Here is a 26,392-nt window from a genome sequence, read left to right as displayed (position 1 = left end):
ATTTAGAGATAAAAAAAAAAAAAATTAAAAAAGAAAGAAAAAAAGATATCTAATGTGTCATACTCTGTAGAAGTACTCAACTGTCTGTTCCACTCTAGGCTAACCTGCCATCCAACAATCTCACATTTCCCCCTACTTTATTTATGAAAGTAGAATTCTTATTCCTACCTCAACTCAATTGTTTATTTCACACACTTCAGATCTTGTTACTGAACGAAATATCACTGACCAACCAAAGCAAGTGAAATTTCAGTTTTGAAAACAAGCAAAGTGATCATGACTATAGAGGAAGGTAGAGTACCTTGCCAACAAAGAGGTGGTTCATGGCGAGAGGCATGTCAATCTTGGGCACCAACACTGGCGCAGGGCTGTTCTGTTTCACTTCCACTGCTTTCTTTGCTGTCACTGCTGCTGTCCAGAAATAGGTCTTTTCATGAACCACTTTTAGGAACAGGTAATGATTTCAAAACTAACAATCATTTTTGTTAACATGAGGCAAGATATATGTGTTGTACGTGCACATGTCTGTGTGCATGTGTACATCCTTACAATAATTATTGTTAAGAAGAGGCAAAAAAGTATGTGTTGTACATGCATGTGTCTGTATGTATGTGTACATCTTTGTATGCTTGTCACATGTGTAGAAATGTATCAATAAGAACACCTTGACAAAGGATTGTACATTTTATAATATTTTCTGAAAATAAATCTGACTTCCAGAATGTAGGATTTACGGTACTGGCATTTTCAAGCCGCATAATTCAAGTTCCAGTCCTGTGATGCTACTTTCAACTGGTTTTAACAGTATCTGATTAGAAAATTCCATGACAACAAGAAAGTCTTCTGTCCTGTTGTAATATATATGTATACAAAGCCTAATATGTGACAGGTGTCTATGCAGGTTTAAATTTAAACACTGCAGCATGATCTTTTAACAAAGGAAAAGTATAAACAATACTGTTGACGATTAGAAAAGAAAAAAAGGAGGCATGTGATGGAGAGGACAATCATGCTTGTTTTTGTTGTGTATTTTGTGTTTTGTGGTTGATTAGAAATGCTTTAAGAAAATATGTGTAGCATGAATTATAAACAGAAAAAATGTAGGAACAATCCAGAGGCAAAAAAGAAGGCAAAATGTATGTCCTGAAATTGGCTTGATGCGTTTTAAGAAAGTCATTGTAGCATGAATCATATAAAAAGGACAATATAAACACAATAAAAAAGGCGAAATAAGAGCCATGTACTTGGCTGAATGTGTTTTTAGAAAGTCACTGTTGTATGAATTATAAACAAACAAAAGAACAATACACAGGCAATAAAGAAAGCCACATGTGCACCCTGTAGTTGGCTGGATGTTGCTTTTTTTTGTTTAAAAAAAGAAGAAGAAAAGTCATTGCAGTATGAATCATATACAAAACATAAAATGGACAATACAAATGCAGTAAAGTCAGTGAAATGTGTGTCCTGAAATTGGCTTGATGTGTTTTAAGAAAGTCATTGTAGCAGAAAGTCATTGTAGCATAAATTATAAACGAACAAAATGAAAGAATGCAGAGGCAATAATGAAAGCAAAAACAATGTCCTATAATTGTCTGCATATTTATTTATTTATTTTTTTTTAAAGTCATTGAAGCATGAAATATACACAACAGAAAAAAACAAACAAACAAACAACACAAGAGGCAAATTCAGAAGGTGAGGTAACAAAAGGAAAACCTGTGATGATGACGTGCGCCTGGCGCTGTCGCAGCCTCAGCTTGTCGTACTGCATCTTGAGGGCGGTGATGTCCGTGCTCATCCTCTCCATGTACACCGTGTCCCTGGTACTGCTGCTGCTCACTGCTTCCGGCTCCGCCCCAAACACACCGGGTCCCACCACAGAGATGTCCGGACCTGCACGGTATGCATGGACCATGTTGGAGGGTTGGGACTGTACACCATAAAACAATGGTGCCCCGTGTTTTGCCTGCTCACCTAATCGTGTTTTGCCTACAGACTTCCAAGTACATTTGTTTCACCTACTACATAACAAAAGCACAAAACTTTGCAAGTTATTTGTTGCAATTTTCCAATGTTCATGGCTCCCGTATAAGATGACCCGTTCTGGTGAAATCTGTAGATTCATATGGTTGATATGGTTGTGAGATGTGTAAGAAAGAATTTTAAACTTTTTGTACACAGGGAGCAGTGAATTTCTATACATGTGTATAACAAAAAAAAACAAACAGTTAAAACTCTTACAATTACCTTGTTCTTCGTTTGTGGCTACAACTCCTACATTCACATGTGTACATGAGTGGGCTTTCACGTGTAAGACATTTTTAACCTCCAGCATGTAGGAAGTCACACTTTGTTTTCGGGGGGCTCTTACACATAATGAACAACAAAACTCACTCTTGCCTGCCATGTAGGCAATTATACTTTGTTTTCAGGGAGCTGTTACACATAATGAACAACGGATTTCTACACACGTCGACACAACAAAACAGCCCTCACTCTTACCCACCATGCAGGCAGTCGTACTCCACACACGAGTGGGCTTTCACATGTGTTTTATGAATATTCACGTGTGTTTTACTTCAGTCATACTCTGTTTTCCGGGGAGCTCTTACACACAATGAACAACAGATTTCTACACTCATGTCTAAACAACAAAGCAGTCCTCACTCTTGCCCCACCATATAGGCAGTCATTCTCCATTTTCATGGGACCTCTTACACATAATGGACACGAGTGTCTAACAGTGCGAGTGAAGCAGTGAATGCAATCACCAGCCTGAACACGATCTGGAGGCAAAGGCACCTGACTCTCTGAAACTTTTAATCAGGGATTTTAATCACTGTTCTCTTAAAAAGACACTTCCAAATTTTTATGAGCAACCCAACCTGTGAGAACAAGACAATGGACTTGTTTTACTCCAATGTACCCGATGCTTATTCTTCTGTGCAGCTACCACCCCTTGGACATTCTGACCACAGCCTAATCCATTTGTTGCCATGATGACCACAGCCTAATCCATTTGTTGCCATGATACAGACCAGTAGTTAAATGTCAGCCACCTGTGAAAGTGACAATGCGTTACTGGTCAGCTGACTCCACTGACACCTTAACTCACTCAGTAAGGCCAGTCCTCTCTTCTCCTCTACATGGACCCCTCAGATGTCCAGTGGGTGTCTGAATGACCCAACCTTTAGCTTCTGTCGTCAGAAATGTGGTATTTTTTGTCAACATTCACCCCTTCAGTATAAGAGCCTTCCGCTTGCAATATTTTGATGATGGTAACTGGGGTGAAATGCTGTTAACATCGTCTCATTCGCTGTTCGTATGGAGAGAGTTAAGAGGGTGTTTCGAATGCACAGACTGGAATGTATTTGTTGAGGCCACGGACAATGTGTGTGAACTTGCAGATAGTTACCGAGTACATAAAATTTTGTGTTTTTATGTTGGTGTCTACAACCAACCTGTCATTGCACACGTTAATTTCTTCTTCTTCTTCTGCATTCATGGGCTGCAACTCCCATGTTCACTCGTATGTACATGAGAGAGCTTTTATGTGTATGACCGTTTTTATCCCGCCATGTAGGCAGCCATACTCCGCTTTCAGGGGTGTTTATGCTGGGTATGTTCTTGTTTCCATAACCCACTGAACACTGACATAGATTAGATTATCTTTAACATGCATATTTGATCTGCTTGCATATACTCACAAAGGGGGTTCAGGCACTAACATGTTGACTTGGGCGATCAGAAAAATCTCTACCCTTTTCCTACCAGGTGCACTTGCAGGTCTACACATATGCTGACTTGGGAGATCAGAAAAATCTCTACCCTTTTCCTACCAGGTGCCGTCACCGAGATTTGAAAGTCCAACACTTCAACCACTCAGCTATTGTGCCCATCACACGTTAATTTCAATGTGGATTAAAAAAGTGTTTTTGAACTGAACTGAATCTGAACTGAACAAAGAAGCCCTCACTCTTGCCCTTGGTGGTGGCGGGAGCAGGGCCCATGCCGGGGAACAAAGCCATGGCCCTCAGCTCCTCTTCGTCCGGCTCCTCCTCGTCGCTGTACACCACGGCCTTGGCCAGACGGGCCATTGACAGGCGGCGGTTTGGGGCCGGGGCAGAGGCCGAGGGGGGCATGGAGAAGGGGCGGATGTTGTAGGTGTACTTCTCCCGCAGTTCCGTCAGCTGGGGGAAGGGGAAGGGCGCCACAGCGTAGATGGCCTGGCAACGAGGGGAGGGGAACCAGAATCCAAAAAAGAAACTGTGGTTATACTGACTTACCGTTGTGGTGACGCATTACCCCCCACATCCCCTTCATGGTCGCCGTTATATGCTCCATTCAGAATTACCAAGTCTAGGGCAGTGCACATGTTTAACATCAACTTACCATAGGAATTGGTCTGTGTGTCTTGAGAATTACGATTGCAGTTCACTGAACAGCTTTTATATCTAAACTCAATATTGTCATTTAATTGTTGTAAAGAAGATATTTTAGAAGTTCTGCTATTGAAATCACCATAGAGAATGATGTACACATTATTAAATTTTAATAGTAGGTCAGTTATACAATCTTCAAGTATAGATATTCCATGGTCGTATTCAAAATATGCATAAAACGGAGAACCTTCTGGTGGCACATAGGCACATATGTACAAAACATCTTTCTCATATCCAAACAATCGCTTATCAATAATAAATGCCAATATATTTTCATACTTTATACACAATTTTTGTGTAAATGCACAATTAAACTAAACTAAACATAATAAGCCACCTGCTCTCCTCCCATGTTTAGTGAATCTAACTGCAGATTTGTAATACAATGTAAATCCAAGAAATAAGTCAGTTTTGCATTCCTCTTCAAACGTTTCAAGTAGGCATACAAAATCAAAGGATGATATATATGAAAAGAAATCATTAAATACAAGCTTTGACCTCAAGCCATTGACATTCCAGGAGAGAAAAGACAACGATCTCAAACCATTTACAGAACGAGAGTTCGAGGGTATTAAAGACAAAAAAGAATTATTTACAGAAAACAATGTACTATTTCCCATCTGCAAGCCATCGTCTGGAACACGAGAAAATTTGATCGAAACTGTGTCAACATTTCCAACCGAGCGTATCATTTCACTAACTGAACCCTCATGTGCTCCGCACAAGGTGACCGGGAAAATGCACGGGAGAGCTGGAGAACTATCCGGTGTGACTCTTTCTTTCGCGTTCCTGTGAAAATTATTCCGATATGAAACTTTACAAACATGAGGCTGGCCAGACTCTCATTTCATTTCTTTCAGCGAGTCCTTTGTACCAAGGAAATATTTCTTCCCGTCAATGAAAAGATGGTCAAAGACCATTCTGACTTGCCTTCCTTCACCCCTTGCCTTTTTCAGATGTGGGCTTAATTTCCTTCTGATCTCCCTGACCCTATGCGAAAAGTCCTCCCCAGCAAATATGTTTGTCCCCTTCAGTTTTTGTTTAGCTTTCAGAATTTTGACTTTTTGTTTGTAGAATGAGCAACATGCGATTATTGGAGAATCTGCCTTTGAGTTGAACTGATGCACACGTTCGAACTCCACACTGTCAGACAGCTCAAGAGTGTCAGTGATCAAATCCCGTACCCGATCCTCACACTGCTCACTTGCCTCCCCTTCTCTTTTCTCCATCCCATAAAGATCAGAGAGAGAGAGAGAGAGAGAGAGAGAGAGAGAACAAAACAACTACAAGACAGGTGGACAGACAGACATACATAGTGAGAGACAGGTTACATTAAACAATGACATAAACAGAGGCAAATGTCTGTCAGTGCTCCCAACTTAAGAAAACACTCCTGTTTAAATAGTGAGTGTGAGGACCGACTGCACAAATGAATCCAGTCTGAAATTTTGTTTCAAATGGTTCCCACTGTTCAAACAAAAAATAATTAATTACAGATACTATGAAGAGTCAAACAGTTCCCACTGTTCAAACAAAAATCATTAATTACAGACATTATGAAGAGTCTGTCATTTAATAACACTAGTTCATGGCAGTGTTCATCATTAAGTTCTTACACACCTTAATCATATCGTCACCATCGTAGACCACTCCCTCCATCATGTCTGAGGACAGCTCCCCCATCAGGGAATAGAACTCGTCGGCACTGTCCACGCTCATGATTCTCCTGGACATTCACCAACAATCCATGGAATACATGCTTCAAGCACACAGAGAGAACTATAACAAAAATTCAACTGCCAAGTTTGGGGAATGGTGGAAACAGTAACAATATGTGCACGCTGGATTCCAACTTAGGTCCAATCATGTCAAAGATAACAAGCTAAAAAGCCTAATGAGATTAGTGAGAAAACAAATAAGAAAAAAAAGCCATTAAACTTCATGCTAAAATCTATGTTCCAGGTAAAAGGACTGGTAACACATCCTTTCCAAGTTTCATGAACTCACTTCAGATGTCTTAATTGTCCACCATAAAATCAATTGCGAAAAGTTAAACTCTGAAAACATCATTCGTTTTAAATCGGTATCAGTCTGCTCCATTCTTCACTGGCTTCAAACAGAAGAATTTGATATGCACATGGGGTATCAAAATGGCATCAGTCAGCAGCCACTCCACACCAAAAAATCAGAACACATGGGCAGCTCACACGTGTTCATTCCCCCCTCCCTCCTCACCCCCTCCTCCTCAACAATGCACCCATACACAAGCATGCGCTCGCAAGCATGTACCCCAATAACTACAGCAAAATATAACAGAAAGACCACCCCAGAGCTGGTGCATTCATCCCTGTCTATCCCATGCTCCCACCCTGTCCATTTTATCAATTTTCTGAGACAAATATGGGCCCTAAGTAATGGTAGGCATGCCTGCTTGTGCCCACAACCATGAGTTGCTGTTATACCCTCCCCTCTCTCACCTGGCCAGCTTCCCCCACAGACAGAGGGCAGTGCGCAGCAGCACCTGTGACCCCTCCAGCAGGATGGCGTCCCACACTCGCAGCACCACCTCCTTGGGCAGGCAGGTGGCGAACAGCGTCAGGAACCACTGCATGGTGAACACGTTCGTCAGGGGGGGCTCGTAGCACGCACCTGGCGGGGGGAGGGGTGTGGGGGGGAAACAACAAGCGCCATGGTCAGTGCTGTTACACAGTGGAAACAAACGTGTGTGTCCACAATTTGACATTGTAGTGTTAGTGTAGTTTACTATACACTACCACAGCTGCAATGTGCAGAATTTGGTGTGAAAAGTGTAGTGTTAGTGTAGTTTACTATACACTACCACAGCTGCAATGTGCAGAATTTGGTGTGAAAAGTGTAGTGTTAGTGTAGTTTACTATACACTACCACAGCTGCAATGTGCAGAATTTGGTGTGAAAAATGTAGTGTTAGTGTAGTTTACTATACACTACCACAGCTGCAATGTGCAGAATTTGGTGTGAAAAGTGTAGTGTTAGTGTAGTTTACTATACACTACCACAGCTGCAATGTGCAGAATTTGGTGTGAAAAGTGTAGTGTTAGTGTAGTTTACTATACACTACCACAGCTGCAATGTGCAGAATTCGGTGTGAAAAATGTAGTGTTAGTGTAGTTTACTATACACTACCACAGCTGCAATGTGCAGAATTTGGTGTGAAAAGTGTAGTGTTAGTGTAGTTTACTATACACTACCACAGCTGCAATGTGCAGAATTTGGTGTGAAAAGTGTAGTGTTAGTGTAGTTTACTATACACTACCACAGCTGCAATGTGCAGAATTCGGTGTGAAAAGTGTAGTGTTAGTGTAGTTTACTATACACTACCACAGCTGCAATGTGCAGAATTCGGTGTGAAAAGAAGTGCAGCGAAGTGACTGCATTGTGTTTCTACGGAGAATTGTTTTTACCCAATGTTACCTTAAACTAGATTCAAGGAAGGTAACTTTCAGTCACTGCATTACCCAAGTGTACAGTAAACTATACTAACACTATGACATCTTTCCACTCTATGTGATAATATGATAGAAGACAGGGGAAAAAATAAGGAGGTGGGGGTGGGGAGGTAACAGGGGGGAGGGGAGACAGTAGAAAGAGAGGACGGGAAGAAGAAAGGTGGGACTGTGTGTGCATGTCTGAGTGTGTGCACGCATGCTTGTTTGAGCATGTGTATGTGAGCGTTGTGTGATTGCGAGCACATGAATGCGTGCATGTGAGTGTGTGGCTGTGTGCATGTGTATTTTTTCACCTTCGCAACAAAGGTTCTTCTTTCTAATACATCTGACATATACCATATTACAGTTACAATTGCACAGAAACATTGTAATGCACAATTAGAATACCAGGAAGCAAATATTCCCTAACTGATATTCAACACCATGCAACAACAATAGTAACTCTGACATCAAACACATATAACAATCAAAACAGTCAAACAAGAAAAAAAAACAACCCAGAAAGGAAGTCACAAAGATGATGGTTACAAAACTTTATGCAACCAACAGAAAGGCAGATATCAAAACGCACACACACACCATCAACCACAAGTGTAAATCTGTCTATACCTGGGTGCTCAGGACGTATGATCGCTGCTATGCAGAGATGCCAACTCCTGTCAAGTGTTTGTAGGACTGATCAGGAAATTTGGTAAGAACATTTTGAATTTGGTTGAAACACTTGGAACTCCAAGCCACATAAGCAAGCGTACATTTTAGCTTAATCCATCAGGCACGGATGGTGTTTGACCAAGACGTAACTTGATTCAGCCACGTTCTCTCTTGTTCGGACAAAGGATTAAGCTGACTGGTACACTCAATGCTGTGTTGTTTCAATGTAAACGCACATGCAATTATCTGAGCATTATCATGTGAGACCAAGGTTAGTAGTGACTGCCCTGGCCTCGTGATCGATAGGTGTTGAGCATCTGGATAATGTTACGACAGGAAAGCATGTGACCATGCTATGTAGTCAAAAATAGTCGTCAGAACAATTTTGACGTTGGCCTGACGTTGGAACAAAGTGCAATCAAGCACAACAAAATACGGTGAAATCATAACAGCTGGCATCTCTGGCTGTGGTATCCCTGACAGCTGTGGATAGGTCCACATGGTGCTCTGCCATTTTCAAAAGTGCCTTGACCTGTGAAGCCACCAGGATAGCTGTTGCTGAACAGCGGAGACAGGCATGGAAAGCCTGAGCCTTGGAACCCCCAGCTGCCGCCACCATCTCCTGTCTAAACTGCCAGAGAACCTTCAAGGCACAGATTGGACTCACCAGCCATCTGCGCACACCCTGACCCCAACAACCCCAGCCCCAGGATGACTCAGATAGTCCTTGTCGTGCTGACGGACAAACAACATATCCCCAACACAGGCCCCTACCTGTGCTGACAGACAAACAACATATCCCTGACACAGACCCCTGCCTGTGCTGATAGATGAACAACATACCCCCAACACAGACCCCCACCTGTGCTGACAGACAAACAACATATCCCCAACACAGGCCCCTACCTGTGCTGACAGACAAACAACATATCCCTGACACAGACCCCTGCCTGTGCTGACAGATGAACAACATACCCCCAACACAGACCCCCACCTGTGCTGACAGACAAACAACATATCCCTGACACAGGCCCCTACCTGTGCTGACGGACGAACAACATATCCCTGACACAGGCCCCTACCTGTGCTGATGGACAAACAACATATCCCTGACACAGGCCCCTACCTGTGCTGACGGACAAACAACATATCCCTGACACAGGCCCCTACCTGTGCTGACGGATGAACAACATATCCCTGACACAGGCCCCTACCTGTGCTGACAGATGAACAACATATCCCTGACACAGGCCCCTACCTGTGCTGACGGACGAACAACATATCCCTGACACAGGCCCCTACCTGTGCTGACGGACGAACAACATATCCCTGACACAGGCCCCTACCTGTGCTAATGGACAAACAACATATCCCTGACACAGGCCCCTACCTGTGCTAATGGACAAACAACATATCCCTGCCCCTACCTGTGCTGACGTCCTGTGCGGCATGCTGCAGCCTGTCCAGGTGAGAGGACAAGGTGGGCAGCGTCATCCTCAGCAGGTCGCGGAACACCGCCATGTCCACCGACAGTGCCCGCAGGTTGTTGTCGAAGTAGCTCTCTGGCAGCACATGGTCGATCAGGTAGATCATCACCTGCAACACGGAACATTGTTGTTTGTTTAAAATGGTATTTTATTTGGAACATGTCACAAATCAACACAGTTATAACATGAACAGGACAACAAGAAGACCTTATATAAAGTCCTGTCCTGATACATATATGTTCTAAGTATGTGATGGATGTCATGGTAGCTAGAAGTTTAAAAGTCATCATACATGAATTTCTACAAAACTGAGCTGAGATGTAATCATGATGAAAGAAAATAAACAATAAATGTGTGGTGGAGGGACAAGTCAACAGAGAGAGAAAGAGAAGTAACAAGGCTCGGGCACAAGTACAGCAAGACAGTCCAAACTTGGCCAACAAAGCCGCAAAGACCAACCTGAAGAAACAAAACAAAAAACAACAACAACACAATCATGTATTCATAATGTGAATTGGCAAGTTGTTGTTGTTAACATGCTCGCTCTGCTGGTCAGTTCTGTGCCCTGGTCTACCCCCCCACCCCCTCCACCACCCTTCTGCTCCTGAGCATCATGTATCTATGCCTGAATGCTATTCTTTGTGTACTTCATTAACTCATTCAGCCCTGCGCATGAGCAATGCTCTGGCCTCAAACTTTGTTTAAATAAAACGGTTTCCGTGTTTCTACATATGCATAACTTCAATCAAAGGGAATCAACTGCTACAGTATTTCCAGCTGTGCGCACAGATGTCAATTTTGAGGAAACAATTTGAGGAAAAAAACGGCTGATTTCAGTATGAATCATTTCCTGCATTTTTCTCCATCAGCAGTGCAGGGAAGCCTGTTGAGCATGTCAACTCTCAAGAAAAACCCAAATAACAGCCCCCTCCCCTCCAACCTTGCATAGAAGGTTTTATCTTCTCTTCAACATCATCAACATAATATTTACATCTATTCAAAATGCATCACAGCTCAAAAAGGCCACGATGCACAAGAGACTTGCCTTCAGTGCGTCATCCTCCTTCCTCTCCATGACATTGAGGAGCAGGGCGACGATGACGTTAAAGCCCTGGCAGTATCCGATGCGCTTGTTCCATCGGGCGTAGGCCAGCAGCACCCTCTTCAGCACTGCACGGTCCTGCTCGTTGTCCTGGCCACTGAAGCTGCTGCACCCCGTCCTGTGCAGGTCCTGTGGGAGGGGATCGACAGTGAGCGTGCACGTTAAAGAACCCACAGCAACAAGTGATAAGATAAGAGAAATTACATCAGGTGCAGTAAAACAAAAATAGACAAGTTCTCAACAGAAAAACATTACACATAATTTAAAAAAAAAAGAAGCAATGTTGTAACAGTCGATCCTAAAGATTTTTTTTTTCGGCATGGTTTTATGGTTAGTGTGTGTGTGTATGTGTGTGTGCACAGGTGAATGTGTTTGTGTGAGCACACATGCATATGTGTGTGTGTGTGTGTGTGTGTGTGTGTGTGTGTGTGTGTGTGTGTAGGCTGATTATCCTTTTCAAAAATCAATGCATTTTTTTGAAATTCCAAGTATAACAGTGATATTACTACTGAAAACTTCAGCCCGTGCATAGAAAATGCACTCTCAACAATAGAACTATCAATATAAATAACCGATGTCAATTATCATTATTATCTATCATTTTACCTATTATCATTCTTGCATTCTAAAATCACTGGATGAAAGAACAAAATAAGTTATGAAACTAAAATTAATGAAACAACAGAGACTGAAATAAATGGATAAACTATCAAACAAATACATGCACAATTACAAAAAACAAGAAAACTTAAACATGATCAACTGTCAGTTTTTTTGTGGTGTTTTTTTTTTTAATACTTGGAACATGTACAAAATCATTCATACACAACTATCTGTGTGAGAAACCTTTTTAATGTGTAACACGCTTAATAACAGAGCATTTGATATATCTTATTTTCAATCTGTCATTCTATATTCTTAATCTGGATGCTATATTTCTTCCTTTAACAACAATTCTTCCAGAGATTTCATCTGAGATCAAAATGTCTCCACATGCCCAAAACCAGTTTTTCCCACCATCCATCTTTGCAATGTGTGCACAAAAATTCCTCATAACTGAGGTAATTTGGCTGAAAGCTTTCAATTTGCGGTAATCCTTTCATTTCTGATTCTTCATTATTCCACCCACCCTTTATATATATATATATATCTCACACACACACACACACATATATATACACATACATTCATATATATAGATATATACTGTTTTTTGTGTGCTCTATTCAGACAGCTTTGTTAATCAACATTTATGTGATGCGATGTGCCTTTTTTCACAATCCACCAGACTTGTTTATCAGGATTAGGGGCAAATAGGCTACATGGCATCCATTGATCACAGAACCAATAATTCCATTTGTCTTTCTTCCTTCCCCCCAAAAAAAACATGACTGCTGTTGTCTATAGGTTTGGTATCAGCATAAAGTGGCTGGTTCTTCCTGTAACATCTTTCCACATTGAGTGATATTAGACATGCGGGTGTGTGTGTGTGTGTGTGTGTGTGTGTGTGTGTGTGTGTGTGTGTGTGTGTGTGTGTGTGTGTGTCTGTGTGTGTGTGTGCGTGCGTGCGTGCGTGCGCACATACAGGCGTGTGTGCTTGTGTGCGCGCATGTGCACCGGTTTACCTTGACGATTTGCATGCCCAGTTTGTCGTCATCAGGGTTGCTGCGGTCGTTAAAGGCCAGGCGTACAGTCTTCTGCCAGTCAATCTTCAGCTGACGGATGTAGTGATCAGCCAGGCTCAGCCACACCTGCACCATCATTATCATAGTGATAATAATGTTGACTCTGATGTAGGTGAGAGAGAGAGAGAGAGATTGAGTGTGTGTGTGTGTGTGTGTGTGTGTGTGTGTGTGTGTGTGTGTGTGTGTGTGTGTGTGTGTGTGTGTGTGTGTGTGTGTGTGTGTGTGTGTGTGCAAGCAGCTAGAGGACGTGCAGCGCCGAGCCACAAAGCTGATCTCCTCGATCAGTGAGCTACCTTACGCGGAAAGACTAGAACGACTCGACCTGCCTAGCCTGGAACACAGATGACTCAGAGGGGATATGATAGACACCTTCAAGTATGTCCACGGACTCTACAAGACTGAAAAACCAAAACTTGAAACCGCAGAGGAATCAGGCACCAGAGGAAACGCGAAGAAACTGTTCCCGCACCACACCCACTGCGACACCAGGAAACACTTCTTCAGTGAAAGGGTCACCCAGACGTGGAACAGTCTCCCAGACGAAGTGGTCCTGGCACCGTCGGTGAATGCCTTGAAGAACAGACTGGATGTCTACTGGAAGAACAAACCAGACAAGTACAATCCGTCTTGCCAATAAGACACGCATGCAAAGTTTGGAATGTACAACGAGCGATGAACAGGTCTTCAAGACCTAAAACATCGTACAGTTCAAGTACTGCTGGATCTACGAATTTCGGGATCCTTGATGGCACAGAGGTAAGTCGATGATGGTCAAAGGGAAAGCAACATGTGTCCTTTAACTCTCTCCATACGAACGGCGAAAGAGACGACGTTAACATCGTTTCACCCCAGTTACCATCATCAAAATATTGCAAGCGGAAGGTTCTTATACTGAAGAGGTGAATGTTGACAAAGAATACCACAATTCTGACGACGGAAGCTAAAGGTTGGGTCATTGAGACACCCACTGGACATCCGAGGGGTCTGTGTAGAGGAGAAGAGAGGACTGGCCGTACTGAGTGAGTTAAAACATAAAATGTGTTCCACGACTGCTCAGTGGTACTGTCGATCGGTTATCCCCGACACTGGCCAACAAAACGATTCCCACACTATCAATGATTCTGATCCACTAATCTGAGTGAGCACCAGGAGTACTTCCGCGGAGAACTAAATGGATTAGAACCAAACATAATCATTAGATCTAAATCAAATTTCTCGACGGTCCGATAAAAAAAAAGGGCACACGGCTAGCTGAAGAACTGGGGAAATGACGATCCGTGCTTAACATGAAGCTTTCAGCATTAAAAAAAGAAGTAACAAAACTAAAATTAAACAAAACGCACCATCACACACACACTGATACGTGCGCGCACTTCTTTCAGTTCTCTTGTTTTCGTTGTGACGGACAGTTCATAAACCTTTTTTGCATTACTGTTTGACGGGTGTGTTTACACATGTCTGGGTTTGATATAGATGTATTGATGCATTGTATTGTGTTGTGTTGTGTACTGCATCATGAATATCATCTAGATCTGCGTGCCCCCCCCCCCCCCCCCCCCCCCCCCCCCGGGCTTCCCGCAACTCCTTCCCCTCCCCTTGCAACCCCCCCCCCCTCTGCCCCCCACCCCCATCCTCTCAACGCAAGATTCCGTTTCCATGGTAGCCGATCACCATCATCATGGTGTCACTGAATCCAATCTTATCATGTTTCGATTATCTGCATGACAGACCTTATATACGTTCTCTTCCCGCGAGAATTTCCAATTCCCCTGATATATGTGGTATCCACATGAGTGGAAACCAGTTTGCTTGACCTGGGCCCAGTGCACATCATAAACTACCATCCACTCACAGACCGGCCGCAGATCCTGAATCTTTCAATTTCATAAGGAGGTGCCAAAGCGTGCGAACTGATAAGCTACACCACATCTGCAGAGAGAGAGAGAGAGGGGAGAGAGGAGAGATAGGAGAGAGAGAGGGGGTAGAGAGAGACGAGAGAGAGGAGAGAGAGAGAGAGGGCAGAGAGAGAGAGGGAGGGGAGCGAGAGAGAGCAGAAAGAGAGAGGAGAAAGAGAGAGAGAGGAGAGAGAGAGGGGGGGAGATGGATAAAAAGAAAGACAGTGAGACATAGAACACACAGAGGCAGAGATACAGACAGACAGAGACAGAAACAGACACAACGACAACCTGCCCCTACAGACCTTTTTCCTGAAGTCTGTGGGGATGCCCATGGGCAGACGGTTGACGGCCTTCATGGCGTCCTTCCACTGCTCGAAGGCACTGGGGCCTGAGGGTGGTGCCAGGCTGAACTTCATCTTGGTGTCTATCTCTGCAGCATCAACACACCCACACTTCATTACTATTACAAAAAAATAAATCTTTATTGTTATCATCATCATCATCACTATCATCATCATTATTATTATTACTATTATCATCATTATTGTTACCACCATCTTCATCATTTATATCATCATCATCGTTCTTCTTATTATTATCATTACTATCATTATTACTGCCATCATCATCGTCATTGTTATTTTTTTTGTTCTTGTGTTTATACTAGATGCGGTTTGATTTTTTTTTTTTTGTTATTTTATTTTTTATTTATTTTTATTTTTTGTAACAGTTGAGCAGTCCTGATACCATGTCGACCTGTGGACAGACAGACGAGAGACAGACAGACAGAGTGAGACAGAGACAGATAGAGAGACAGAGACAGACAGACAGACAGAGAGAGACGGACGGACGGACAGACAGACAGACACACATACACACATACAGAGAGAGAGAAAGAGAGAGAGAATCAGAGGCACACAGGCAGATACAGACTCCGAGAGAGAGAGAGAGACAGACAGACAGACATATAGACAGACAGACAGACGACGATACGGACCTGGTTAAGCAACCAGCCATTCATTTTCAGCCCATGATCATCATGGCAGGTTCTTTCAAACGTTACAAATAATTCACAATAACACACGCCAGTTCCGAACACCACGACCACCCCAAGTCGAAGTCTGAAGCAGTCGCAACATACCACAGGAAAATCAGTCATGTGACTTATCGACTTCCCCAACAACTTGATTCAATCAAAAGGCCTAATAAGTTCAAACGGGTTTCAGTGCCAAGCCAACTGTGAATGTCATATACACTGTGGGTTTTTATAAAGAAAGTTTATAACATCCACAAAGCGTGTTCGGGTAACGCGCATCACGGGGTATGATAGAATAAAAAATTATGAAAAAAAAAAAAAGAATCAACGGGAGAGGCTGCAAATTAACTGTTGATATAAATTCATTTGTGACCACACACAGAAATACACACATAGAACACACACACACACACACACACACACACACACACACACACACACACACACACACTCACTCACACACACACACACTCACAACACACACACACACACACACACAACACACACACAGAGGAGGGGGCAGGGGAGCAGATCACTCCAGTCCTGGAACCGCCACACAATGCTTTGAACCGTGGCATATCCAAGGGTCACATTTTTGTTTGCAATATCTATTCCAGGAGAATTTTGTGTCAACTTCTCAGCCTTCGTCACAGAGAGAGAGAGAGAGAGAGAGAGAGAGAGAGAGTGTAAACACAAAGGCAGACCCGTTTTCATCTTTCAACTCAATTATGAAAAAAAAAAAAAAAAAAAAAAAAAAAAAAAAAAAGAAAAGAAAAGAAATGAAAACAAACACTTCATTCTATGACGGTAAATTCAACAGAACTACTCAGCTGAAAAGAAATGAACAGGAAAAAAAGACTGAAAAGAGAAGACAGAAAACTCAGGAAATCAGAATGGAAAACAACACAAGTGTCATTCGGAATTTCACAAGTTGTGAACACTTCGGCATTTTATACGGGCAAACACAGCAAAACTATTGATTAGAAAAAAAAAAGAGCAAATTCAAAGGAACTATACTGCGAAGACTGAGAACCTAAGAAACGAAAATGGAACACTGGTTTATACCATTCACTACATCGCAAGTAAAGAACACACTCCGGGCTTAACGTTCAGCCTACAACCTTAATTTGGCCACCGGTCATAAAAAACCACTTCTTCTTCTCCTCCTGTCCCGTAGACTCACGACCAAAAGGGCAGCGCCACTTCTATTTCAGTCCGTGGCCGGGCAACACTGATGACCGGCTGACCCAGCAACCAGTATTCTCCACTACTCCATGGCCCATGGGCCTCGTCTCTCTGAAGGCGTCGCTCAGTCACAGGACATTCAACACTGACGTCTATATCTCGATCTCTGCCACACACATTATGCTATGAACACGTTTTTTTTTCCTCTCAATTATTTCTTTATTTATGTATTTATCATCATAATTATTCATTCATTATTTTTTTTACCATTTATTTTCTTCAGTTTGCTCTCAGTCTAAAGAAAGCAGTTGAAATGGATTGACAGCGACAGCAGCGAACACTGAAGTTCCGTGTACCCTGAGCGAAATCGCTGCGTCACAATCATTTTCTATTCTCACCAAACGAACGTCCGTGAAAATTGAGGAACTAATTTTCCACGCATCAGTTGGGAGACTGTGTAATGATGACCGCCCAAACCTCGACGCCACACCCCTAAACCCCGCGTCTCTTTCTCTCTTCCCTCTCCGCCTATCTTCTCTCCTGCCTCTCGATCTCTTCCCGACTACACACACACACACACACACACATGCGCGCGCGCGTACTTACCCGCGCGTGCGAACGCACACACAAACATGCACAAACGTATGCACGTACCTCCATGTGCACACACAAACACACACACACACACACACACTTGCGCGCGCACGCACAAGCCAAGCATAAGCAGAGAGAGAGAGAGAGGGAGAGCCCGTCATAAACCAGACGACAGAGACTGAACCCCACCCACCGATACCGGGACGGACGGACGGAGAGCAGCGCGAAAGACAGGCACGGTTCATCCGGACCTTGATAATAATAAAACATGCCAACAACCACGCCATGACAACATTGAAAAGGACACACCCATCATCAGCACTGGTGATCTCAAAAGACCGTGTAGTACGCAGATACCTGTCGGCTCGCGTTGACCACGACGAAGACAACGGAAGTTCATAGCACTGAAGTACTTCAGTAACGAGGGAGGGGGGAAAGGAGAGAAGGAGAGAGAAAAACAACAACAAAAAAACAAACAAACAAACAAAAACCCAACAAACAAACAACAACAAAACCCAAACAGCTCCCACTACACCCAACCTTCTTAAAAAGAACATGAAAAAGGTATAATGACTAGAAAGCCTTCTTCTTCTTCTTCCACTTAACGACCAACATCAGTATGCTGATGAAAATTGTGTTGTGGGAGGTTGCTGTCGGGCGCAATTTAGCTGGGCTACCGAGGGATGTTCTGTTAACTGATAGGGGAGATGGGGCGCAGTCCACTGGTGTGTTCGCATCTCTAGCCTGTTGAAAACAAAGCGAGAACAAGATACGGCAAGATAATACTAAAAAAAAACCCCCAACAACAACAAAAAACCCCAAAAAACAAAAACAAAACATTTTGATAAAATTTGTCTTTCATCGTTTTTGGTATCTTTCTTTCTTAAAAAAAGAAGTATGTATGAAAAAAAGTAATAAAGTCTTTTAATCAAGTACAATTACAACGAAAAACCACTTTGTGTACTACATCAGGGTTTTGTTGACGGCGCACATACTCGTACACTTTGCGAATAGTCCCAACAGGTGAACAAAGTCATTTCAAAGCTGTCAAACAGGTTTATGTGCATACCGAATGAAACTGTCAATAATGAACACAAACTATCCACCCCCTACCAACCAAGATACATTACACGCGGATACACCACGCACATAGTTTAATACACTACACAGTGCATCTCAGAATACACACACACACACCCATTGTGCCAGTATCGAACGATACAGTGCAGAATTGGAAGAAGAAAAAGAAGAAGAAGAAGAAGAAGAAGAAAGCACACAAAACAACGAACAGGTGGTCCAAAATGTTCCAGTCAATATACCGCAATACACCCAAAGGTCTTTGTAAAACAACCCTCCAAGGAAATGTTGAGATGGGAGACGAAAAAAACAACAACAAAACAACACACACACAAACAACAACAAAGAATAAGAAGAAGAAACTATGGACTGACAACCTTACTGTATGAACAACAAAACACACACACACACACACACACACACACACACACTTGCACAGGACCCAAACACTGACACACAACCGACAGACCTGGAGGAATCTGGTGAACAGTTCTGTGTGGCGACCCAATGACCCTTCACAGAGTTGAGGGAGAAGAAGAAGAAGGAGGAGGAGGAGGAGGAGAACAGGAAGCTATATACAATACCAGTGAACAGTAAAAGGTTCCTCGGGTAGATGGAAACTGAGAGGAGGATAGAAAAAATGCTACTTTGTGACGGATCGATGTCCGTCCAGCCGGCAGGGCATTTCACAACCACCCGCCTCTTGCCACACATTGTCTCCAGGCATATACTGTCACCGGCGACAATATATGAGGACCCCCACGGGATATATTGTTACACTAAGGCACTTATTGTCTCCAGCGACAATGTTGTTGTCGGATTTTGTATCATCTTTTTTTTTTTTTTTTGCCAGGACTGTCACAACAAGAAATCAGATGCCCCGGTGACAATATCACGCAGGCATGCTCACGCACGCAAGCACACACAAACACACACTCACACACACACACACTAACACACACACTCTCCTCCTCTCGATCTCCATCATGATAATGGTGATCTTGATAGTCATAATCTCAATCATCATAATACTTCACGTCATTTCCGCGCTGAGTTTTTGGCTTTGAAGACTGGCGAGGAAATGTATCGCGGATCTCGGCACAAACTGTCGTCGGGGACAATAATCAAGCGCCCCAAGGGTCGGAGCCTATTGTCGCCGGCGACAATATATACCCGGCGGCAGTTTATGCCGTCACACCCGCAACTTTGGCCCCCCCCCCCCCGCCCCCTCCCTCCTCCCACTCTCTCTCTCTTTGATGCATCCAGTGGCTCTTCTCACAACTCAGTCTCACCTCACTTTCAGTGTTAATACAGGATATATTCCCTCAAGGCCTGACAAAGCGCGTTGGGTTACACTGTTGGTCAGGCACCTGCTTGACACATGTGGTGTAGCGAATACGGATTTACGCAGTGTGGCCTCTTGAATAACTGAACTGACGGGATATAAAGTAATGGTCTGGCGCTGAGAGGGAAGAACCCGTACATTACCGTCTCCTGTCCCCTTTCTGGAGATGGGCAGAAAATCTGATTACTGTCAAGGAAAACAAAAGACACAGGCTTTTTGGTGTAAGATCACACTGCAAATGTGTATCTCCTCCGTCTCTCTCATGCACACGCGTTCTCTCTCTCTCTTCTCTCTCTGTCTGTCTCACACACACGCACTTTCTCTTCTCTCTCTCTCTCGTTTTCTCCAACCAGAATTCAAACACGATGTCAAAATCTCTCTCTCTCTCTCTGACACACTCTTCCTCTCTCTCTCTCTTTTTATGCCACACACACACATACTCTCTCTCTCTCTTCTCTCTCTGTCTGTCTCCCTCTCTCTTTCTTGTTATCTCCCACCAAAATTCAAACACGATGTCAATCTCTCTCTCTCTCTCTCTCTCTCTCTCTCTCAACACCCATCTGTCTCTCCCTCTTTATCTCACCAGAATTCAATCATCCGACTGCAAAAACACATTCGGCTAATAGGCACGTCACGTTCGTTTTGTTCAACCATCTTGACGAGCTAATGAAACGAAACACTCTTCGTTTCTTACAAAACGTGGACAAACGTTTCGGATGGAAACTTCACAGAATCGAATGTAAGTAGCTGGTCAGGAATACCATGTACACCAGTATACTCTGTATATCTTTTGTTTTCTTCTTCCTTTTCCTTGCTTTTTTTTTCCCACACAGGTCTGGAATGAGAAAAATGTGGTTGAGAAGACAATTATTACGTGCGCGTTCAAAGAAAGGAAGACAAACAGACAGACAGACAGACAGACAGACACTCACACACACACACACACACACACACACACACAGACAGAGTTCGATGGTACCTGACAGAAATAAGGGGGAGAATCCACTTTTTCAAAATTCATAGATTCCCGTGTGTTCTTCGGCTTGCAGCTGACCACAAAATTTCAACTATTGTATTATATTGTATTGTATTGCATTGCACTGTATTGTATTATACTGTAGTGTAGTGTATTGTACTGAATCGTATTGCACTGCACTGTATTGTAATGTATTGCAAGGTATTGCACAGGGAAAGCAGACCGAATTTCAACACAGAGAAATCTGTTGTGACAAGAAAAGTAAGACAAACTTTTCTGAAGCGTGAAACCAGACCGCAGCTTCCAAGCCTCTCTCCTCCTCATCATCAGAGAGAGAGAGAGAGAGAGAGAGAGAGAGAGAGAGAGAGAGAGAGAGAGAGAGGCAGACAGACAGAGAGAGAGAGAGAGAAATAGAGAGAGAAACAGAGAGAGACAGACAGAAAGAGAGACAGAGTTAGAGAGAGAGAGAGACAGAGAGAGAGATAGAGAGAGACAGAGAGAGATAGAGAGAGACAGAGAGAGAGAGAGAGAGGCAGACAGAGTTAGAGAGGCAGGCAGAGAGTTAGAGAGAGACAGACAGAGTTAGAGAGAGAGAGAGAGAGAGAGAGAGAGAGAGAGAGAGAGAGAGAGAGCGACCGAACATACAAGACCATGCATACTCGTTGCACACAATCCAACACAGCCTATCATGTTTTTTCATTGGCACGATACATCCCATTTCAACTATTCGCTCGTTCTGCATGTTGACTGGAACAACGGATTTGGAAAATAAAAACCCTTTCCATCCTGTCATGAAGTACTTGGTTTTCTTCTCACATACAGTGAAGAGAGATATGCATACTCACTGACGGACAGGTGTGAGAGAAGACGGTCAGACGGACAGGCAGACAAACGAACACAACAACTTCTTACAAGTTCCATAAAACTCGCAAACTTCTCTCTCTCTCTCTCCTCTCTCTCTCTCTCTCTATCCCTCCTCTCTTTCTCTCTGTCTGTCTGCCTGTCTGTCTCTCTCCTCTCAGACAAGAGAGAAAAGAATAGAGGTGATGGATGGAGGGAGGGCGGTGGTGGTAGTTGACAAGCTTAATTCTAAAGGTCAAGATGTTGAAGAATCCCCCTCTGCACCCACCCCCGCCCCCGCCCCCGTCTCCCCCCTCTTCAAACAGAAAACAGAGCAAATGTCAACACTTCAACTCAGCTATATCTCTCGCATCTCTAAAAAAAATCAGAAAACGATCTTTATTTGAACTCTCCGATCCGTTTTGTTGTTCTGTGGATTTTCCTTTCTTCCTTCCTTCTTTCTTTCTTTCTTTCTTCCCAAACGGTTCAGCTGTTTTGGTCCGCAACATTGCAGCCGAGACCAAAGACCGAAGAATTATTGTACACTCACAGAACCGGTGAAGAAGCCAAATAGGTCGAATGTGAATACTAGTAAATCATGGAATATAACGTGAAACAGCGGAAATGTCTGTTGCCAAGAAATGATATGAACCTCTTTTATCCCCCATCCAGGGTCCTTATCTCTCAAAGCGCTCGCACGCGCACACACACGCACATGCACACTCACGCGCACACACAAACCTACGCATACAAACATGCATAAACATACACGCGCAGACACACACACACACACACACACACACACACACATTCATTCACATAAACCAGCCCCAAAAGAAACAGCCGTATCACCATCGATCTCACAGCATCAAACCCATTCTTCCTTTGGACGAAGAGAGAAAGGAATGCCTTTGCTTTCCATTGTCGGCCTTTTTCGACGCTCTGGTGACGAATGATAGCTTTTTCTTTGAAGAAAAATACCTCAGGGGTCATTTAATCAAATACCAACGAAACACACACACACACACACACACACAGACATACGCGTGCGCGCGCACACTCAAACACACACACGCACGCGTGCACACACACACACACACACACACAAAACCACGATGGATGACAACTCCACAAAAGAAGGCTGTTCAAAGAAAATACCTCCAGGGTAATCATGAAAAACAAAACATCTGCTGGCATATCAGACAAAAGATAACAACAACAACAACACACTCATATACGTTTTTTGTTCTTTACATATTTTTAGCCCAATATCTTACTAAGTAAACAATGCTTTTATCAATGGTTTCTCCAGTCAATGTGAAACCATTTACAGCTTAGTCTTTTGTGAAGGCCTATGACTCTCAAACTAGGAGGCAAAATTGCACTCTTAGTGCTGCAGCCTCGTGGGCTAGTTGGCCTTTGGGAACTATCCCAACGCCGACTGTCCTAAAACCCTCTTGGCCGAGAGAGTGGGGATGTACTTGGGAAAGACACTCTCCACTATAATCAAATTCTAGCCCAAATAGTCAGAACAGCAGTTGCCTCTTCTGCTGTTCTGATGGCAATAGTCGGACACGACTGACTATCATATATATAAACAATGCTTTAAAATGAAAGCGGTAGACTTTCTTTTGTTTGTCGACGAAGGTTCTTGTTATACAGTCGTTCGGTACATAACGGGATTACCGACAAGGACCATCAGAACAGTGAAGGAGGCAACTGCTGTCCCAAGTAATAATAATAATAATCATAATGTACATTTGTACAGCGCCCTTTCTCTCTAAGAAAAAATATTACAAGTTACATAAAACATTCATGACCACTCTTTCTCAAAGACCCCTCCCCCACTCACACTCTCCCTTTCCCACTCTACATACATCCAAAGTGAGCTGACATGGGTGGTGTTGAAGAACAAGGAAGCTGAGAGTACTTATAGATAGGTTTTAAAAAAAGATGAGTTTTTAGTGATGAGCAGAAATAGAATCAGATGCACGGATATGATGAGGAAGGTTGTTCCAGATGTGAGGAGCAGCAAAGAAGAAAGGATGTTCACCATAGGTTCTTGTATCGACAAGAGGAAATTTCAAAAGGTAACAGTCAGAGGAAGAGCGGAGATTTCTTGCGGGAGTGTAAACACTGATAAGGTCAGACAGATATGTAGGTCCTGCGGAGTGGAAAGTAGAATAGCAGAGACGCGCAACTTTGTATTTAATTCTCGCTTCAATGGGGAGCCAGTGTAGAGTGCGGAGGTGAGGAGAAATGTGATCAGTACGTGGGACTCTGAGAGTCAGACGGGCAGCATTGTTTTGAAGTTTTTGAATTCGCTGAAGAATATTATGTGGACAGCCCATGAGAAGACAATTACAGTAGTCAATTTGTGACAGCACGAAAGCAGAAATAAGAGTTTTAGTAATTTTAACAGAAAGGTACTGACGGATAGAGTTGATGCGACGAAGTTCACAATTGACTATGCGTATCAGATTTACCACAAGTGTCTGGACTTGCACTACAGTTATTCTATTAGGGTTCAGGGGATGATCTCACAACATTACTTCTATCGTGAAGAGATCGATCGTTTCTGTGCAATGCGCCAAGAATATCATTTTATATACATTCATAAGTATTATCGATTTTGGTATTAAAGCTGACGTCTAACAACAAACACCGCACGCTGAAAAACTGTCGCCAGCGTCAACGAAACAATTAAATGATAATCACAATAAGCAAACAGTAAACTGAATAATCAATTGGAAGTAAAACTCCAGTTAGTGAAAGCAAAGAAACCCCCGCACGCATGAACAAAAAGAGAAAGGGAAGTGTGTGTGTGTGTGTGTGTGTGTGTGTGTGTGTGTGTGTGTGTGTGTGTGTGAGAGAGAGAGAGAGAGAGAGAGAGAGAGAGAGAGAGAGAGGCAGACAGGCATAGAGACAGAAAGAGAGAGTGACAAAAACACACTCACAGAGAGAGAGAGAGAGAGAGAGAGAGAGAGAGAGAGAGAGAGGGCAGGCAGGCAGACATACAGAGACAGAAAGAAAGACAGAAAGAGAGAGAGAGAGAGAGAGAGAGAGAGAGAGAGAGAGAGAGAGAGAGAGAGAGAGAGAGAGAGAGAGAGAGAGTAAGAAACAGACACGGACACAGAATGGCAGAAAGAGACAGAGACAGAGAGGGGGTGGGGGCAGAGAAACAGAGACAGAGAGAAGCACAGAGAGAGGGAGAGACAGAGACAGAAAGCTGTCAATACAACATCACTCCCCTCCACCACCCACCGATCCCCGCCCCCCCCCCCCCCCCCCCTCGCCCCCCTCCCCCACCCCTTTGCTGTCGATCCCATCATGCACACGTGATGAAGTGTTCACTCACACGACCATCGACCAGAGCTGAACTGTGGAAGAAGAGTACACCACGATCGATGAACGCCAAGACATCGATCCACAACTAAACACAACGGAGTGGAAAGGAGTGGAGTGGTGGTGGCCTTGTGGTAATAACCTGTCCGCCCAGGAAGCGAAAGAATCTGAGGGCGTCGGGATCGCATCCCAAACGACGGGCGCAACAGCCGAGTGGTTAAAGCATTGGATTTTCAATCTAAGGGTCCCGGGTTCGAATCTCGGTAACGGCGCCTGGTGGGTAAAGGGTGGAGATTTTTACGATCTCCCAGGTCAACATACGCGCAGACCTGGTTGTGCCTGAACCCCCTTCGTGTGTATACGCAAGCAGAAGATCAAACACGCATGTTAAAGATCATGTAATCCATGTCAGCGTTCGGTCGGTTATGGAAACAAGAACATACCTAGCATGCATATACCCTATGTGGCGGGGGTAAAAACGGTCATACCCGTAAAAGCCCGCTCGTGGACATACAAGTGAACGTGGGAGCTGCAGCCCACGAACGAAGAAGAAGAAGAGTCCCACCAGTATTAATCTTTTTCGCCCTCCAAAAGTTCTTCAGTGGTGGGGTATGCAGGACAGCTCGTCACTGATGTGGATGAGACGATAAACCGAGGTCCCGTGTGTAGGTAGCATGCGTTTTGCGCGTGTAAAAGAACCCACAGCAAAATGAGAGCTGTCACTGACAACATTCTGTGGAAAAATCCACTTAGAAGGGAAAATAAAACACATTTGCAGACAAAACAAAACAAAAACAAAACAAAAAGTGTGGCGCTGCACTGTGGCAGCGTAAGCCAACGCGCTTAGTCAGGCCTTGACACACAAAAAAAAGATAATGATAAAAAACAAATAAATAGATAGATAAATAAATAAATAGATCATTGAATAAATAACAATGCAATGCAACAAAATACAACATAACACAATATAACACATTACAACACCATACAAAGCAGTACAATACAACCTTCAAGTTTTCAGCCAGCAGGACACGAGCAGACCAAAAGCGCGATTGCTGGCAGCTTATGTTGGGTATTTGAACGAAAATAGGCTACTTAGCTATGGAATGAATTATGACACACAAAGTTACTCACTTTCACACACTTCGACCTTTACAAACTAATACCAAAGCTTTCTTCGCGAATGCTATACCTACTTAGCAATGGAATGAATTATGACATACAAAGTTACTGACGATAACG

General features: G+C 43.4%; 1 protein-coding gene across 2 annotated transcripts in view; it reads right to left on the bottom strand.

Annotated features, from left to right (window-relative positions):
• Positions 1-26,392, bottom strand: part of LOC143299380 (TBC1 domain family member 30-like) — a 153,996-nt gene that overhangs the window by 7,141 nt on the left and 120,463 nt on the right. For both annotated transcript variants that reach the window (XM_076612551.1, XM_076612552.1), the window contains 9 exons: positions 15,055-15,182; positions 12,795-12,920; positions 11,113-11,298; positions 10,008-10,176; positions 6,920-7,091; positions 6,063-6,168; positions 3,977-4,226; positions 1,717-1,893; positions 302-408 (listed from right to left, as the gene is read on the bottom strand). In XM_076612551.1, coding sequence (XP_076468666.1) covers positions 302-408; positions 1,717-1,893; positions 3,977-4,226; positions 6,063-6,168; positions 6,920-7,091; positions 10,008-10,176; positions 11,113-11,298; positions 12,795-12,920; positions 15,055-15,182 — 1,421 coding nt within the window. The remainder of the gene's footprint in view (positions 1-301; positions 409-1,716; positions 1,894-3,976; positions 4,227-6,062; positions 6,169-6,919; positions 7,092-10,007; positions 10,177-11,112; positions 11,299-12,794; positions 12,921-15,054; positions 15,183-26,392) is intronic.

Source organism: Babylonia areolata, chromosome 25, assembly GCF_041734735.1.
Source record: "Babylonia areolata isolate BAREFJ2019XMU chromosome 25, ASM4173473v1, whole genome shotgun sequence".
Lineage (NCBI taxonomy): Eukaryota > Metazoa > Mollusca > Gastropoda > Neogastropoda > Buccinidae > Babylonia > Babylonia areolata.
This window is presented reverse-complemented; position numbering and strand designations above follow the sequence as displayed.